Genomic DNA, 18,915 nt, shown 5'->3' with positions numbered 1-18,915 from the left:
TTTCAGGTGACGGTTCAGTAACCAATACACACACACACACACACTCTCTCTCTCTCTCTCCCTCTGGATTTTTCTCACATATCAAATCGTATATAAATATTTTGACGGTTCCATCTATCATTACCACTTTCAAAATTCTTAAATCAATTTTCGGTGATTAAAAAGTTCTCTACTGTTCATCTTCTTCTCTAAGCTTCATCAATGGATAGATCATCTGAGAATCTTTCTATTCACGAACAAACTGATCGTTCAACTCTTCTGGCCACTAAGCAACACCAAAAACCTCATCGTCGATCTGGATCCAGTTAAGTATGATCCTTACTTGCTACCTCTTATCGAGTGCTTGAAATACTCCCCTCTGACCATTGCTTTGACTCAACTTGAGAATGTTCCGATCTCGATTCCCTCCAAGGCATACACAACAACCAACTATGTCGATGATGAACAACGGATATACTTCGACATCCATAACCAGTCGACCTCTATTTCCAAATCCTGTTTCTGCAATCTGTTAGGGCTTCCTCATTTTGATAACTTGGTCAACCTTGAAACCATTTCTAATGCTACTATCTCAGAAATGTTTTATCAAATAGGGTACAAGGAAACTCTTACTGCCATTTCCAAGTTCAAGAAGCCCAATCTTCCACCTACATGGAACGCCCTATTCACCATCTTGTTTAAAGCCTTTTCTGAAAGGGTCACCGAAAATGACTGTGCGAGCAAGCTTTTTATGGGTCTAATGTACGGTCTTTATATCGGAGAAAACGTTGATTATGGGTCCATCCTCTGGGCTCAAGTTATCCAGAGCACTCACTCGACTAATCGTCACAGTGAGATCTCCTGTGCTAGATTATGTACAGTCATCGTTCACAGAGCGATTCAGCAACTCAAGATTCGAATGATGTCTGATGTACTGATGGCTCCTATTGCAACACTTCATACTACCGGCATCATTGTGGCCGATCCTTCAAACTTTTCTTTCATTGGATCAACACCGGAGGCAATGTTTCGTGATGTGTCTGCCACCAGCAAAATCCTTGAGGGTTATCGCACTCTTACTCGCTTAGAATTTTGCCCAATGACTGTTGAATTCCAAGCGATATTGGCTGAGGTGGAAAAGGCAAGAAATGGGGAAGAGGGTCAAAGAAAGCTACCAAGAAAGACGCTGCTAAAGAAGGACCTTCAGAGGGTGTGAAACCTCCATCGAAAAAGCGAAAGGCTCATGTTGCGTCTACTACTGCACCAAAGAGAAGAAAGCAACCTACTAAAAGGAGAGAATCTCCTACTCCTTCTCCATCCCAGAGTAAGGATGAAAGTTCTAAATCTGACTCCGAGTCGGAGATTCGCATTGAGGAGAATCAGCCCGTTCGCACTGAAGATCAAGGGTCAGTTCGTAATAACAAGGGCAAACACATTCACAACCAACCTCCTGTTTGCACTGAAGTTCCTTCCTAGAATCGTGAGGTAATTCCACCACTCAATGATTCTATTCCTTTTCCTCCTCCCACACCAAAAACAACCAACTATACACCAATTACAATTTCATCTTGTGCTCCATCTGTTTCATCACAACCACCTACATCTATTCCAGTTTCAATCCATATCTTCACAGAATCCACCATTCCACCCCAAGCCTCTACTGCACTTGTAAGTTCAGTCAGCGTATCTGATACGGGGGCTAACATTTTAGGTTTTTCAATCCATGTTACTCCACCAATATCTCCTATTCACACCGATGACCCAGGCATGATTTTCAGAGTTGATGAATATGATATGGGTGGATTTACTTACAGTCCTTTTCAAATCAGGATTGATAGTGAAAATGAAGCCTCTACTATGAAAGGGGAACTCAAGTTTCTTCATGAGAAGATCGACCAGCTGATTCTTGCATCCAAAGCTTCTTCTTCTGAGGCTTAATCCAAAGCAGCTATTGAGTCCATTCGTGAGTGGGTCACAAAGGAACATGTAGCTAATGCCTCTACTATGACCAAGGCAATTTCTGAATCAGGTGATGTCTGCAAATCCATGACCTAAAAATTCGATAAACTAATTGCTGACACCATCGAGTTTATGGAGGATTACAAGAATACCTAGAACTCCAACACCGTCACTGCGAACAAGGCCATTCAGAATGTTGGTGCCATGTTTAAAGCAAAAAAGGCGAACTTTGTTGAACTTTGCAAGGAGTTTCAGTCTGATAATGAAGCATTCCAGTCTTCCATCGATGCGAAGATCTCAAAGCTTCAGAAGGAACTGGAGATGGAGAGCAAAATAATGGATGCTCTTGCCATCAAAGAAGAAAAATGTAAAGTATTGGAAACAAATCTTTGCTACACTGAGAAGCAAGTCGATGATTAGCTATCGGAGAGGGCTGTCATTAGAAGTTATATCTCTGATGATACTAAAATGCTCTTTGATATCATTGAGGCTTGTGATCCCAGGATCTCCATCACTATAAAGAATAATCTTCCTGAGAAGCTACGCCCGGTGTTCGCTATGTTACACCGTTTGGAAGGTTTTTTGAAACCGGGTTCATTTTTGCAATAAGGGGAGAAGGTGGCTTCAAAGTTTAATCGAATGAACCCCCCAAAGCTCCAGTTAACCCTCCCGTCATCATGAAAGAACCCAAGAGTAAAGAAAAGCTATTTAATGATGAACCCATTATCGATGATGAAGGAGATGAAGAGCCTGATGAAGCTGAGCTTAAAAGGTGGAATGCTCGTGAGGCAGAGTTGGATGAACATGCTCACATCGTCAGAGAGGTAGAAGAAAAGGAAAATGTTGAAAAAGAAGCTCATGCCACACTCAAAAGCCGAATGATGCTATTCCGCAAGTGGACCCTGAAGCAAATTCAAAATGAGGTTGTGGATCTGCCAGGCCAATGTTGGTTGGATCCAGTTGCATCCTTTGACGTTCAAAATTTTCAGGATTCACAGTTGGACCATCCACTTACTCCAAAGGCCTTCAGATTTTGTGCCTTCATGAAGGTTGCTGATGCACATCTCATAGACAGCAAGGCTGATTAGATGGTGTTTGCCTTTACTTGAAGCACATGAAGCCTCAATACGAGACTTGGAGTATTCACAAGATTGTCGCTGTGAAAGTCACTGGGCCGATCGAGACCGGAAGCTTCCCTAATGCGAAGTTTTATGTTGCGAGAGGATCAACATGTCAAACTTACAAATTCACACTCGCAGACCTGCCCTGCCTGAACCCCCATGACTGGATAGTGCTATACAACATGTTGCTAAGAGAAAAGCAGAAGTACGAACCAGTGATGATCCATCTCAAACTTATGATCAAGTCATACATTCAGGAGGTTGGAACCACGGATGTGGATATTGCCACAGTTTTGAGGACGAAACCAAGTGTTGTTCCTAAGGAAGCTCCGAATAACTTCGAGAAGCTCAAACCAGGAAAAATTTACAAGGATGGTTTGTAGTGTACATGTCTAGAGATCGTCCAGGAGCAGAACGTCAGAATCTATATTTTCATCTTGAAGACAAACACATGTATACTACTACTTGTATGGAGTTTATTTTGGAGCAGGTTACAAAGTTCAAGGGCAACCACAACGATGACTTGAAATGTTTCTCTGATCTGATCACGTGGTATATCCAGGTTTGTAAGCTGTTGTTGAGCTTCATTCCCAAGATCTACGAAGTACAGATGCGAATCAAGAACTGAAGGGCTATGATCTCAATTGACGCGAAAGGGGAGATTGTTGAAATTAAGTATTGCGTCATTGGGCATTTTTTGTTTATTCCATTTTGTACAAATGTCTTAGGCCTGTCCACTCGTATTCACTGCTAGGGTTATACTATATATGGTTCATGCATGCTACGTATTTTAGAGAAGTTTTGATATTATCTTTGTAACCTTATTTTGCGCCTCTACAGAAACAATTCTTTGTCGAGTTTTTCTGAGGCGTGTCTGCTAATCATTCAGCACCAATTTGATCATATGGTGTTCGTGTTTACCCGTTTTAATCTATTCGATCTTTAAGGATGTCATCCTTACAATGATTTCATCCTAACACTTTCTCTATTCTTCATCCAGTTTTCTTTTTTTTCCATTTTTGACTATTGGATTGTTGTTTGGACTTCATCACTACAAGTTCATTAGTTTCAACTTTTAACAATCAAATTATATCTTTTTGATAAACATAAACCGATCATCTCATTCATAATTAAAAATAATCTTAATCACAATATGATACTAAGATAATATGATTTATGATAAACAATTAAACAATAAAAATAATCTTATAATTTGATTTTAATTTATGATAATTTATAATCTGATCAATGGATTTTTGGTAACATAAATACATAAAAGAAAACTAGTAATCTAATCATATAAATACATTCATGTATTCAGTTCCTGATAATCTTAAATCTATAATCTGATTAATAAAAAATTTGATAATTTGATCAATGGAATTTTTGATAATATGATCAGTTGAATTTCTGATAATATCATTCTTTCAAATTTTGAATTCTGATCACATAAATACATTTAAAATTTGAATTATGATAACATAAATACTAGAGTAATCGATTATTGAATTAGCAGGACTCAAGAGTGGACGAAAACGTCTGGTAATTGATTGATTAATCGACCCTTGATTTCCTTCTTGTTGAACGATACTTATACCGACTGTCTTCCCTTTGCTTGTGGCCTACTAATCGATTAAAGTCTTTACTATCATTTCCTTTGCATATGGGCCTGGTTCATGAATGTAGTATAAAAAATTAGACCCATAAAAAAATGGGTCATGTGCACTTGCGCATAGCTTATCACGGCCCCTGAATGAAAGAATAGTTTTTCTTCAACACTATATGAAGATTAAATTATGACATCATGGGGGCGGTTTTTTGTTTATATTTATTTTTATATTTGTTTGTTTTCATGTATCAATGTTATATTATTACTTTTTGTTTAATATGATATGTAAAAACTATAATAAATTGTGTCTATATGGAACTAGGAAATTTTGTGCACTATATGAGAGCTACATTGTTTAAGTTTATATAATTGGTTATTATATAAACAAGTTTGTTTCTAGAGTAAATTACATGAATGGTCCCTATGGTTTGGATAATTTACAGATTTGGTCCTTAACTTATTTTTTTAACTCAGAAGGTCCTTACAGTTTGTTTTTGTTGCGCGCTTAGTCCCTGTCTACCTAAGAAGACTATTTTTCTATTGATTTTTTAATTTATTTAAATAAGATGAGGTAGATAAGGTAAGGTAAGGTGATGTGGAAGTGGGGTTGGGATGTGTTTTAAGGGCAAAATAGTCTTTTTAGGTAAGACAGAGACCAAACGCGCAACAAAAACAAACAGTAAGGACTTTCCAAGTTAAAAAAATAAGCTGGGGACCAAATATACAAATTATCACAAACCATAGAGACCATTTGCGTAATTTCCTCTTGTTTTTACCAAATATATGTTGTTGAGGTAACATTAATATTCTTCGTTTAAATAAATTATGAACCCCAACTTTTAAAAGACTTTGTTGTAAAGCCAATATAATTGTGTCTTATTCACATGGGTCTATCACCTATATTTATATATCAATTGACTACTTGCTCTGTGGTATCATGTGTTATATATTTTCTCTCTTTAAGATCGAGGGTTCAAGTTCGGTTTGAAACATATATTAAATTATTAGTAGTTTAGGAGTGTATTAGGCCTTTTTTTGAATGGCTGAATGATTATAAATCAAAGGTTAGCAAATAGGTAACAAAAACCAATTATAACAAAATAATTAAAATAGGGTCTAAAAACCAAAAAATACGACTAACACTTGCCTTTTTACACTTATACACAAACCAATTAAAAGAATTGTCACCCAAACTATCATTTAACACATTTCTTCGAATATTTTGACCATCGAAGAGAATAGCATTCTGAAAGATTAGCCACTATATCGTCAATACAATCACTTCCAACAATCCTGTTTCATTGTAGAAATCTGCACGGAATCTAACCAATGAAACACGTCATCGATCTCAAGAAATAGCAGAATTTGGATGTCGCACCACTTACCAACAAATTTGAAAATTGTGTTGTTACTTCACGCGATATCAAAAGCTGGTTTATATCTTTCAAATTAGAGATAGACAAACCGTAAATGACAGAGGAAATAACAATACATTTATTATCCAAGTTTAATCTAGAAGGGAGATGTTTAATACGACATCAACAAATAAATATGTTAACTTTCTGAGGAAGATACTTAATCTAACGATTTGTAAGAACACCATTAGGAAGCAAACTATCATCAATGACTTTTAAGTCCCATAAATTGCGAGTTTATCCTTGTGACAACCGTCAATTTCCGATCAAGTCAAATTCAAATAAAGTGAACAGGTCAAACCGGTCAACTCATCTAACCCTTGTATATTAGGGTTTACATTATGCTACCATTGTACAACTCGCTATTTTAATAAGAAGTTATCACTTGGAAAGTTCGTACGTTCATAAAATCTCAACCCTAATCGGGGTAAGTAATGAAACTATTCGATAAAACATTATTCCATACCCCTCGGGGACGTATAACAATCATAACGAGGCTTAACTGGGTGCACGAACCTTGTGTTGCGAAGCTAAACATCCAAAAAGGTCACAAACGAAGTCTCTCTCAACCTCTCTTTATCAATCTCTCTCTCTCCCAAATCTCTCTCATAACCTCCCTCAACTTTTTATAATGATTTGGGGGCATCCCAACCCTTAACTTAGCTAAAAACTACGCAAAACGGGGAGTTTACACGAAAAACAGCCTTATAGGGCCGAACCTTCTTACGGTCGAAACCATATAAAGCGAAACCCATAAGAACCAAGGAGCCAAAGCCAAAGCCAGAGCAACCGAAACCAAAAGCAGAGAGCTGAACTCATACAGACCGAACGTCGCAGGGACCGAAACTAAAACAATAAGAACCGAACCTGCTAGAGGAACCGAACCTGAAACCCGGAGGACCGAACCTCGCCTTCGCCTTCGCTCCATTTCGTTTCCTTCTCTTCTCGCCTGCGAGATTTCCTGGACCAAGGCTCCTCTCGGCTTTCAGCCATAGCCGAAACCACCTTTGGGTCCCAACCCCTGAAGACTGAACCCTCGACTCCAATTTCGAAATTCCGCAGATTTCGTACTTTTTCCCGGTTTTCGACCACTTTCGTGTTTTAAGCCCATTTTTCATGATTTTGACGTGGGATTTTCACCCAAACTCATATTTTCACATATAAAACACTATATATTCATAATTTAAACGCATTTTAGGGGAAATCTTTGCCTAAGAATAAAATCTAGTAGGTAAGATATTGAGGTGGAGTGTTGACTTTACCTTTGAGTTATGACACAAGCAATCCTCCACACCCACTCCAGGGCCATACTCAGCCACTATTCATCCATACTTAGTCAACTAGTTGTCCTTTCACCCTCTTTCACATGACCATAATCACATCAAAGGGCTGGAAACCTTCACTTCTCTTCCCACAATATTCACTCTTTCTCAAGAAGAATCAAACCCATTTCTCTCTCACTTTCTCTTTCTAAACACTCGAAATTGAAGGCTATTCATGTGCATTTCCCTCCAAGGTTGGTAAGTAACTTCATCCTACATTTGATTATCTTTCATCCTTTCACTCAAATCATGGATTCCTTACACAAATATCATCATATGTGTTACTAGATCTTCGAATCCTCAAGTATCTCCTAAGTGTTCTTGACTTGGAAACTCCTTTTCTTCATCATCCATCAACTGAAATCACTCAAGGTGAGTTCATACCCCCACATTTTCATGTTTTCTTCATGTTTTAGGGGGGGGGGGGGGAATACAAGTTAAAACACCAACAACATAACTAAACTCAAACATTAGCTTTCAACAGAAAAGTTAATCTCCATTCACGAACTGTTTTGAGTATATTAAACTTTTTAGTGTTCAAAACTATATTAGGTGCACATAGTTCAGGTTTACACCTTTAAAATGACTACTTGCACATGTCCATACGATTTTTCTACAATTTATGGTGATTTTTACAAAAATTCCTATCACTATAGCTATGAATTCGGACCTGTCTGTGAATATGAACATTTTCACACCAGTTAGGGGATTCTAAAAATCATTATAAAATTTGAGAATAAACTAGACACATTTTCTAAACTCTCAGAGTTTTATGGATCTGGTTTTCGATTTCGGATGGTTTTTCTGTGCTTTTTCTAAATCAGTGCAGAAATGGTAAAAATGAATTTACAGATTACAACTTTATTAACACATTGTAACATGTTGAGCAAAGTATAAATTTTTGATGTCTTCATATTTTGCATGTGTTTTCTGTTGGGATGTAATTATATTACAGAAAAATGATTACTAAATTGTAAGATCTCTTTATTATTACAATCAATGCATGATGAGACATAGAAAACATAGTTATGTTTTGCTACATTTTCTACTTACACAGAAAAGGATATTACACAATACAAACATTTTGATAAAATATAATAGGTATAGTTTATGTTTCATATACATCACGAAAGAATACATTTCTACAAAAAGGGGTTTTCAATTTCACACTACGTAAATCTGTTAATGAATAAATTTGTGAGATATTCGCTTCACGTTACTTCCAAAGTAGCGCAACAAAAGTCCTGTAATTATAACCAGAATTTCTTGTAGGGAGAGCGTGATAGTTGTGTATAGATCTATATAGGGTCTGACAAACCGACACCTTAGTTGCATGCAACAGCTAGACCGGCATGTCTGGGGTGACAAATGTCATTAACATTCTGACGCCTGAAGAACGTCGTATACAAGGCTAACTAAGTCATAGTATGGTTATAATAACTCACATGGGGTATTAAGAAAACATAAGATTTACGGGATTTCCATTTAAACTAACAAGTTTATGTCAATTTAAACTTGCATGATTTACAATTTTATATGGAAAAATACTAATACACTATTAGTCTTGGCATTTAAGACTACAATACATTTTTAAAAGGGAAAATATTGGATTTTCTGGATCAAACATTACTTTTACAAGGAAGGGTTTCAACATTTCATTCAAAAAGCTTATGAACTCACCAAATTAATTGTTGACACTTTTTCAAAACTAATTTTATTCTTAGGGAATCAGTAAAACAGGTAAACAACGGCTTTTGAGGATGGAACGCTAAGGCGTCAAATATTGTATTTTGTCAAGATAATGTAATTGATCTAGAAACATGTAAACTTATATTATGATGTAACTTTTTCAATTATATTTATGTTGGTTGTTTGTAATATGAGCACTATTATACTCGTTGTGATACTATACATGAAGTCCTCCACCCTCGGACGTTTCCGCGATGGAGAGCTAATCCTCTTTCATTTGGCAGAAGGTTGACTTTGACTAAGGTGGTCCTTGATAGTCTTCCCTTGTATTTTTTTTATCTATCTTTAAACCTCCAAAATCGATTGTTCACAAATTGGAGAAAATTAGAAGAAAGTTTCTGTGGGGCGGCCTTCGCGAGAAGAATAAAATTTGTTGGGTGGCATGTGATGTGATTCTAAGAATTTGGGAGGACTTGGCATCGGCTCTCTATTTGCTTTGAATCATGCTCTCTTGGTTAAATGGTTATGGCGATATAAAAATCAGCCCAATGACTTATGGAGACAGGTGGTTCACGGTATTCACAATTTGGGCAGGAAACCACTTGAAAAATGGAGTAAAAAATCGTTGTCAGGGGCTTGGATGGATGTAGTGAAAGCTGGGATGGAATTGGAGGAGCTTGGAATTACATTTTCTTTTTTGTTCGAGATTCGCATTGGCGATGGTTCTGATACCTTATTTTGGTAATGATGATTGGACCGGCCAACGCTGTTTGGCCTTGATTTTTCCTCGCCTTATAAATCTTAACAAAAAGAAATCAGCTTTCGTTTCTAAGTGGCTTTGTGGCAATCAACCAAACAGGAAATGGAAAAGGGTGGTCATTGATCATATAGAGGCAGCAAACTTTATCAAGTTGGAAGGCATTATTATGGGGGATCATACTATGAGTGGTGCTGATACTTGGAGATCCAAGTTGTCAAGTGATGGTTCTTTCTATGTCCACGACCTGAGGTACCTGATCAATTTAAAGGTCACCCATCTGGTTCAAAATCCAACCGTGTGGATCTCCTTGGTACCGACCAATGTAATTTGCTTTGTTTAGAGAGCTTGTTTGGATCGAATCCCTACTTCGACGGATTTGGCAATGAGAAAAGTTAATATCACGATCTCGTCTTGTCATTCTTGTAACAGTGGGATGGATGAATCTAATCACATACTTGTCAATTGCTCGATCACCAAAGGGGCGTTGAGTTGGATCCTGAATTGGTGTCAAATTTTTGGTCAGCAATTCAATTTGGTGGCTGAGTTAGTGGGTATTGCTGCATAATGGGGGAGGTGTCCTAAAAAGAGAAAGATATTCATCGCTATCGTTTACGGATTTGTATGGTGTGGATGGAAAGCTAGGAATGCAAAAGTCTTCAATAATGCTAGGACTTCTTCGTTAAATTTGGTGTATAGCATAATTACATTAGTGTTCAATTGGGTAAAATATAAGGACAAGTTTGGTGATTGTAATTGGTGTGTGTGGAGTTGTAATCCTTTTGACATTTTGTAATTTTTTTTCTGTCTAGCCTTGTTTCTTTAAAGGTTGGTGCTAATATATTTTCCGTCGTTTCACAAAAAATAATTAAATGCCTCCAATGACCCAATGTCTAACCCACCTTTTTTTAGAAGCCAAAATCGTATCCCACTTAACCCAAAGCATTTTTCGATCACCTAGCTCTCCCACCTAAAAAAAACAACTCTCAATCTTTCCAAGTATTTATTACCAATGCGCATGTTACCCACGCGTCGCATGCGAAACACAGTCATGAAATAAATACCTAAGGAGCCTAGCATCGATTTCAAGAGCATAGACCAACCACATATCAATAACATTCTAATCCTGAGGAATAAATCTTTTTTTGAAACTTCTCTATAACAACTTTTAATCTCATAGAACATGCACTACAAGAATAATGACCATTTGTGGCGACGGGTCGCCACTAAAGGATCGCCACTGTTGGTTCGTCGCTAATACCTCATTTGTCGCAACTAATGCTTACCGTCGCCGCTAATACTTTATCGTCACTAATATTTTCTGTCGCCACTAAAAGTGTCGCCGCTAATTGTAGTTTTCTCCTTTTTTAATTATTTTTAAACATTCTTTCCATATACAAAACAAACGTTATAAAATTATAAAAATTGTTATAAAAATATAAACATTTTATAAAAACATATAACCAAAAACACATCCATACATACACAAATACATACATAATACACATACAAAAACATATACATACATATACAAAAACACATATACTAATACACAAATACATACATAATACACATATAAAAACACATATATATGTATATATACACATATATATGTATATATATTCAAACTAATACAAAAATACATACATAATACACATATGAATACACAAACATATACAAAATACACATTCTACATACAAAATTTAAAATAAACATATATAGAACATATGGTGGTGTGTAATCCGGTAGAGAAACATGGTGGTGACAAAGAGAAATAAGTTCACAGAAGAGGGAAGAAGGAGCTGAATGGGGTTATATCTGCGAAGGGAATTAGCGGCGACGGTTTTTAGCGGCGACATATAGAGTATTAACGGTGACACCTTTGCGTGGAAATTTTGATGGTCAAAATTTTTGAGTATTATCGGCGACAACTTTGGGGGGAAACTTTGGCGGTCAAAATTTTTGGTGGTGTCGCCACTATTGGTGTGTACGTTATTGATTTTCAGTCCTTAGATTAGAGACAAAATCAACGGCTAAGGTTTCACCTCATATTTTGACGCGGATCGGGGTCGATAGGCATTAGCGGCGACGCTTTTAGCACCGACAGCCACCTTTAGCGGCGACACACAACACGAAAGTTATGTGTCGCCGCTAAAGGTGACTGTCACCGGTAAAAACATCGCCGCTAATGCCCATTTTTCTTGTAGTGATGACAAAGAAGCCCCCACCGGGAGACCTAAATATATAAATGGGAACTTAGCAGCTTGACAACAAGTAAGCAAAGAAAACTGCTTGATCTCAATGATTAGATTTATAAAGGTTGACTTGCAACCCAGAAACCAAATAAAAGCACTGCAAAATAGAAATAAGATTAAGAGGGTGTTTGTTTTTTCTCTGCAGATCTGCGGGAGGTGCGGCGCAGACCACGCGCAGACTTATAGGTTTGAAGTGCGTTTGCTTTTTTGAAGTGCGCAGACATAAAAACGTCTGCGCGAGGTCTTCACCACACAGATATGGGCCAACCTCTTCTAAAGTCTGCCAAGTTCATTTGACCTAAAAAAAAACACGCGTTTTATTTTTCCGCCTCCATTCGTCCAAGCCTCCCGTCTTTGTACACAGATAGCTCGACAATTCCATCTTCACTCCAGCAAGTTTCGCCGACCGACTGTCACCTCCGATCTGTCGCCGCACCGCCCGTCGCCACCCTCCTCTCCGATCGCATCTCCGGTCGTCGCCTGCTTCACCTTCTGCACCACTTCTCGATTGCAGCGAATAGGTATGTCATCGTCGTCCCTCCTCTCTCTTTCAATTCAATTTCAATTCAACTTCTTGTTGGATTTGCATCCTTGTTTCCTCGAAAATAATAATTTTGTTGGGTATTCCTTCATATTCAAATCTTGGAGGTGTATAATTTATCATATATTCTTGCTAAAATTGAAAATACTACATGTAAACAATTCCCAGCAAGCTGTCATTCTTGTTAAACCTTACCTGCAAGCTGTCTTCCTGTTTTTTCACACCTGGGATCTATAATTTTTTTTATTGGAAGCCAATAAACAGAACTACCAAGCAAAAGATAACATATTCTTTTGTTGATTGTGAATGTGTATATGATTGTTGATTGTGTATATGTATATGGTTGTTGATTGTGTATGTATATATGATAGTGTATATGAATAAGATTGTTGATTTGTGGATGATATAATTTGCCTAGAATGTGTTGAAATCAAAGCTTTTTCTTGAAATAATGTTATGAAATAATGATGTTAGTTGTTGAAATCAAGCTTTTTCTTGATGAAAATTTTTATTTGCTAAATATGATAGTGTATATGTTTATGATTGTTGATTTGTGGATGATATAATTTGCCTAGAATGTTTTGAAATCAAGTTTTTTCTTGAAATAATGGTGTGAAATAATGATGTTAGTTGTTGAAATCAAGTTTTGTCTTGATGAAAATTATTATTTGCTGAATATGATAGTGTATATGTATATGATTGTTGATTTGTGGATGATATAATTTGCCTAGAATGTGTTGAAATCAAGTTTTTTTTTGAAATAATGATGTTAGTTGTTGAAATCAAGTTTTTTCTTGATCAAAATTCTTATTTGTTGAAATTGTTGGTTGATTGTTTTTTTTTTTTTGCTAAAATTGTTGTTAGATTGTGCTGAATATGCTAAAAATTGTTTCAAATTGTTGAAATAAGAGGCTAAATTTTTTTTTTGTTGAAATAGGAGGCTGAAAATACTTATTATTGTTTCAAATTGTTGTTGAATGTGCTAAAAATTGTTGTTGAAAATCGTTAGTTGTTGACTGTTTATTGTGAATGCTATATTGGTTATTATAAATGGGAGATAAACATCAATGGACCAATGAGCAATTAAAATGCTTAGTGGATACTTGTATTGAAGAAGTAGAGAGTGTTGGTAGAAAATGATTGAGTTTGCAGAAAGATTCATGGATAAGGCTTGGAAAAGTTCTTAAGGAAAAATTTGGCGTTGACTTGAGTCAAAAACAAATGAAAAATGCATATGACAATCTGAAAGCCAAATACACAGGATGGGTATATTTAAAAAACAAAACTGGTAATATATATAATTCCCAAACAAACACTTTTAACTTAAGAGTCGAGGAGTGGGATGATTTTAAGAAGGTACAATCTCAAACAAACACTTTTAAACATTTATGTTTGAAGTTGCCAAATATTCTTACATTATTTTTTGTTATATTTGGGTTTAGGAGCATCCGAAGGCTGCTTCGTTGAAAACAATGCCACTGCCTTTTCCAGATCTTTGTGCTCGTCTTTTTGACGGAAATAGTGCCACCGGTAATTTTAGGAGTTACTCAACCCAATCATCTTCAGTAGCTGGAGCATCCTCTTGTCGTCTTCCACCACTTTAGATTACCGCCACCCCTTTTCTTGCATTAGATGATGATGGTGATGACACTTCTCATCATGCTAGTGAGACTTTTCATTAGCCACCACCTTCTGCTGCTTCACCTTCTGCTGCTTCACTATCCAGTTACCCCAACAAAAGGGCTAAACCCTCAACTCCTAAAGCTCCTAGTACCTCACCGTCTGCTTCTTCACCTGATGGAACTTCTGTTACTGCTGACGATTTAGCATTTGAAATGAAAAAAGCTCTACAAAGTTTGACTAAAGGGTATACAATTCCTCAATGTTTAGAGAAATTAGAGGTGCTTCAGTTAGGCCCTACAGATCCTTTACGCTTTGTTGCATATCATATTTTTGGAGGGACTATGAACATGAGAGAGATGTGGATGCATTTGCCCGATGTTCCAGAGATATTACGAGGATGGCTTGAGATGACGGGTACAAGTTTAGGAGTTTTGAAGGACGGAAAGATTGTCCGATGATTTTTATTATGTTGAAACTATTTATTAGGTCCTTTTGCTTCCATTTGAACTATTTTGTTAGGTCTTTTTGCCTTTGTTGAAACTATTTTTTGTTATTTTGCTACTTGGAATATGTTTTATCTAATGTGTTTTTGCTACTTGGAATATGTTTTATCTAATGTGTTTTTGCTACATGTAATATGTTTTATGTAATGTGTTTTTGCTACATGTAATATGTTTTATCTAATGTGTTTTTGCTACATGTAATATGTTTTATGTAATGTGTTTTTGCTACTTGAAATATGATTTATGTAATGTTTTTTAAAGTTCTACTTTGTTGATTTTAGGTTCATAATGGATCACGATCAAAAGTTACTTCTCGTAATTCTTATGTACCTGTACATCCGTTATTTTTGGAAGAGGGGTGTGAAACGATTGCGGGATAATGATTCAGAAATGACGGGACATGAATACACATTGGAGTTATTACATCGTAATCGTTTACAATGTGTTGAAGTGTTACGCATGTCTCGCGAGTCATTTGTACGACTATGTGCTCATTTTAGAGCACATTACTCATTAAAGGACAGGAAACATGTATCGGTTGAGGAAAAGATGGCTATGTTTTTTATGATGATCGGCCATAATCAACGTTACGTGATTATCAAGCGGAGATTTCAACACTCGAAGCAAACAATTCATAAATTTTTTGATGAAGTGTTGGAAAAAATGATGTTTTTCACACAAGATGTTATAGTACCAACTTCTTTTAATCCAAATCCAAACATTCCAGGACATAATAGGAGGCTACGACGAATTTTCAAATGAGCGGTTGGTGCACTTGATGGCACTTTGATACATGCTGTTGTTCCTGCCAAGAAACAAGACTTATATAGAAGCAGAGGAAAGGGAGATTGCTACCAAATTGTATTGGCAATTTGTGATTTCAATATGATTTTTACATTTGTTGTGGCTGGGTGGGAAGGGGTAGCGCATGACTCTAGAATTTTATCAGCTGATCCACAAGCTTCATTCCCATTTCCACCACCAGGTAATTTTTTGTTTTTTTTATAAATTTTTTTAATCTTAGTTTCAAAATTGATTAGTGTTTTGCATTTTTTACAGACAAATATTATCTTTGTGATGCTGTGTGTGCACACACTCGAGGATTTATGGCCCCTTATCGTAATGTGAGGTATTGGCTTGGAGATTTTCGTAAAAGACGTGCATTGACCAATAAAGAAAAATTTAACCATGGACATGCAAAACTTCGGAATGTCATTGAGCGTACTTTTGGTGTTTTGAAAGCACGTTTCCCTATATTGAAGAGGATGACACCATTCCCGTTTGTGACACAAAGAAACATTGCCATGGCATGTTTCGCGCTTCATAATTTTATAAGGAGAGAAAGACTGAGTGATGAGTATTTCGCACGATACGATGAACCCAATGTCTCGTTTCGAAATAACAATGGGACCTTTAATGATGATGAAGATGAGATTCCAACAAATGGTACTGCAGCAGACCGTGAATATATGACACAGTTACGAGATGAAATTGCTGATCAGTTGATGCACAATATAGATTGAAATTGTTATTGTTTTAAATGAAATTGTTATTGCATGAATTTTATTTCCAATGTTATATGACTTTTTTTTATTAAAATTTTGGTGTTGAGAAATCTTTTTAAGTTTGTAAACTCATTTTATTTAAAATTCAGTTTATTTCAGTAGCCTGCAGACGTTAAAAAACAAACAGTCTTCTTATTGCAGACTGCAGATGTTTGGTCCACCTCTTCTGCTGCAGAGGCTTGCAGATGTGGTCCGCACACTGCAGACGTTTTGGCTTCAGAAAAACAAACAGCACCTAATTATATTCTCTCTTCGCCAATCACCCAAAAATATCGCATCGTAAACATAAAACAAATGCGACAAATGCTAATTTACCCCAGTTTGAAAACCACAAAAATATTCCACTTCCATTGCATCGTCTAAAACGACATGTAACCCTTTCCACGTCTTGATAAATAAAAAAAGCGATAAAAGGTCTCCTTGTCTTAGCCCACGTCTAATCTTGAATTCATCTGATCGGTAGAGCTTCCGTTAATCAAAATCGACGACTTTGCATTACGTAGGCATCCTTAAATCATAGAAATTCATCTCTACGAAAAACTCTATAAAGCTTATTATAAAAAAAAGTATATATACATTTTACTTTAAAATATTTTTAAAACATATAATATTAGAATATTATACATATTATATTTTTTACAAACATTTGAATATTTTAACATAAAAAGTGGTTTTACGGTCTTAATTAATTAGGTTCATATCAAAGGAATGGGTGGCACAGGTGATGGTGATGATAGTGGTGGTGACGGTGGCGGGTGTAACGGTGGGAAAGGTGCGGGTGAAAAAGAAACGCACGACACTAAATAATCATTAATGATTATAACTTCTCGTCACACTGTACGCCGGAGCTTTAGAGCCCCAAATTAGAAATATGTGGTTAAGGTTTGAATCTCAATATCACTGTTTTTTTCGGAATATCAACCTCTCTCTCTCTATATATGTAATTGTATTTTAAATAACATGAAGAATTTAAAATATTATTTACAATGTCTACAAATAAAAAAAATAAAAGAAAAAAACATCACAATATCGCTGTCACTGTTGAGACGTAGCTTTCATGCACGTATTTGCTAGTAGTTGAAATATCCGTTTCAAATACATAAAAATATATTCTATATCAATAACATAATAACATTTTGATAGATGAATATTATTATATGAAAGGATATTATTTCCGAAAATCATAACAGTTAATATTTATCCTTTTAGTTTTTAGAACATACTTTATGGGTTGCATTTCATATTTAGTCCCATGTTCCGCCAGCTTCTACTATATAAAATGTCGTGACAGGGTATTACACCTTTCTCCACATGCACTCAGGCCAGGAGGTTGTCAACCCATTTTGTAATAATGGTGATTATAAACCGGAATAAATAATTACACAAATAATTGACGTTTAAATATAATATGTTTAATTAACGTGTTAAATAATATATTTCTCAATAGTCGACTCATTAAATCTATTTTTTACACAATTAGCTATAATTTTTTCAAAAGTCGTTGTGTTGAGGGACACCTTCAATTGAAGAATAACACCTCTAAAAAATTCAAAGAATTTGGTAGGTTTGTCTTTTTTTCTTTCATCTCTCTTGTATATAAATATTCATGTTCTTTAGCTTTTCTAATCATCTTCAACCATCTATCTTTCTCTAGCTCTCTATCTCTCTTTCTCAAATCAGCAAGATGGCTTCCGCTACATTGTCCCGATCAGTATTCTTGTTATTGGCTCTTTTCGCCACCTCATGCATAGCCCAAGCCCCAGTCGCCGCCCCAACTGTCTCACCCACCGCCAGCCCTACCCCGGCGGTTGCACCCCCAACTCCCTCCCCGGCACCAGTTCTGGCACCTGCTCCAGCTCCTGAAGCTGCAACTCCATCTCCATCCCCTTCAATATCGCTTGCACCAAGTGCTCTTCCTCCGAGTCCTTCTTCAGCTCCTTCACCGGGGCCCGGAGGACCCACCGCCGATCTTCCGAGTGGATCTTTTGCAGATGGGTGGGTCAACAGAGCTGTCATTGCTGGGACTGCGGTTGCGGGATCGTTCCTTGCTGTTACATTGATGTAAAGAAGATGAGATACATTCTAATTTATTCTTCTATTCTTGTTATAACTTGATTTTGACATCTTTGATTGTTGCTCTCTGTTATTTTGGTGGTTCGTTTCGTTGTTGTTTCTATTATATTTGAGATGTTTGGTGGCAGAAGATTTATTATTTGAATGGTATGTGCTTACTTACTTACACATGACTCGTTCAATGCATATGTATCAAGAAAATGAATAAATGAGTTCGTCTTACTTTTTATTGACTTTTTTGTTTGGAAAATCAAATTAATGTTACGTATGGATAATGAGTCCCTGTTATTTATCAAATCGTATCAACTAATGTATGATAAATTTAGGAAACTTGGAAGCAAACGTTTGATAATAGTACATTTCATCACATAAAAACTAATAAAAAAAAGTAATGAAAAAACTCTAAAATATTTGGTTCATTAAAGTTTCACGGTGTAGCATGCCTTTTGCCGCCGGAATTATGATTTTGCGGTTGTTGCCGCGTTTGCCACCACTTGATTGTTT

The 18,915-nt window shown here is 36.3% G+C and overlaps 2 protein-coding genes across 2 annotated transcripts; both read left to right on the top strand.

Annotated features, from left to right (window-relative positions):
• Positions 1–15,658: 15,658 nt before the first annotated feature.
• LOC145040631 (uncharacterized) lies at positions 15,659–16,296 on the top strand. Its single transcript, XM_078988540.1, has 2 exons — positions 15,659–15,758; positions 15,833–16,296. The coding sequence occupies exons 1-2, from the start codon at positions 15,659–15,661 to the stop codon at positions 16,294–16,296; spliced, it is 564 nt and encodes a 187-aa protein (XP_078844666.1).
• A 1,656-nt stretch (positions 16,297–17,952) lies between these two features.
• On the top strand, positions 17,953–18,640 carry LOC145039126 (uncharacterized). The gene has a single exon (XM_078987244.1). The coding sequence runs from the start codon at positions 18,023–18,025 to the stop codon at positions 18,401–18,403; it is 381 nt and encodes a 126-aa protein (XP_078843370.1). The 5' UTR covers positions 17,953–18,022; the 3' UTR covers positions 18,404–18,640.
• The last annotated feature ends 275 nt before the right edge of the window (positions 18,641–18,915 follow it).

The sequence above is a fragment of the Lactuca saligna genome, chromosome 4 (genome assembly GCF_052625555.1).
Source record: "Lactuca saligna cultivar CGN05327 chromosome 4, ASM5262555v1, whole genome shotgun sequence".
In the NCBI taxonomy this organism is placed as follows: Eukaryota; Viridiplantae; Streptophyta; class Magnoliopsida; order Asterales; family Asteraceae; genus Lactuca; species Lactuca saligna.
Note: the sequence above shows the minus strand (reverse complement) of the source record. Positions and strands in the feature narration are given on the sequence as shown.

Coding starts and splice junctions, on each gene's coding strand:
- LOC145040631 (XM_078988540.1), top strand. CDS start 15,659: ATGATTTTTACATTTGTTGTGGCTGGGTGGGAAGGGGTAGCGCATGAC. Junction 15,759..15,832: donor ATTCCCATTTCCACCACCAG/GTAATTTTTTGT, acceptor CATTTTTTACAG/ACAAATATTATCTTTGTGAT.
- LOC145039126 (XM_078987244.1), top strand. CDS start 18,023: ATGGCTTCCGCTACATTGTCCCGATCAGTATTCTTGTTATTGGCTCTT.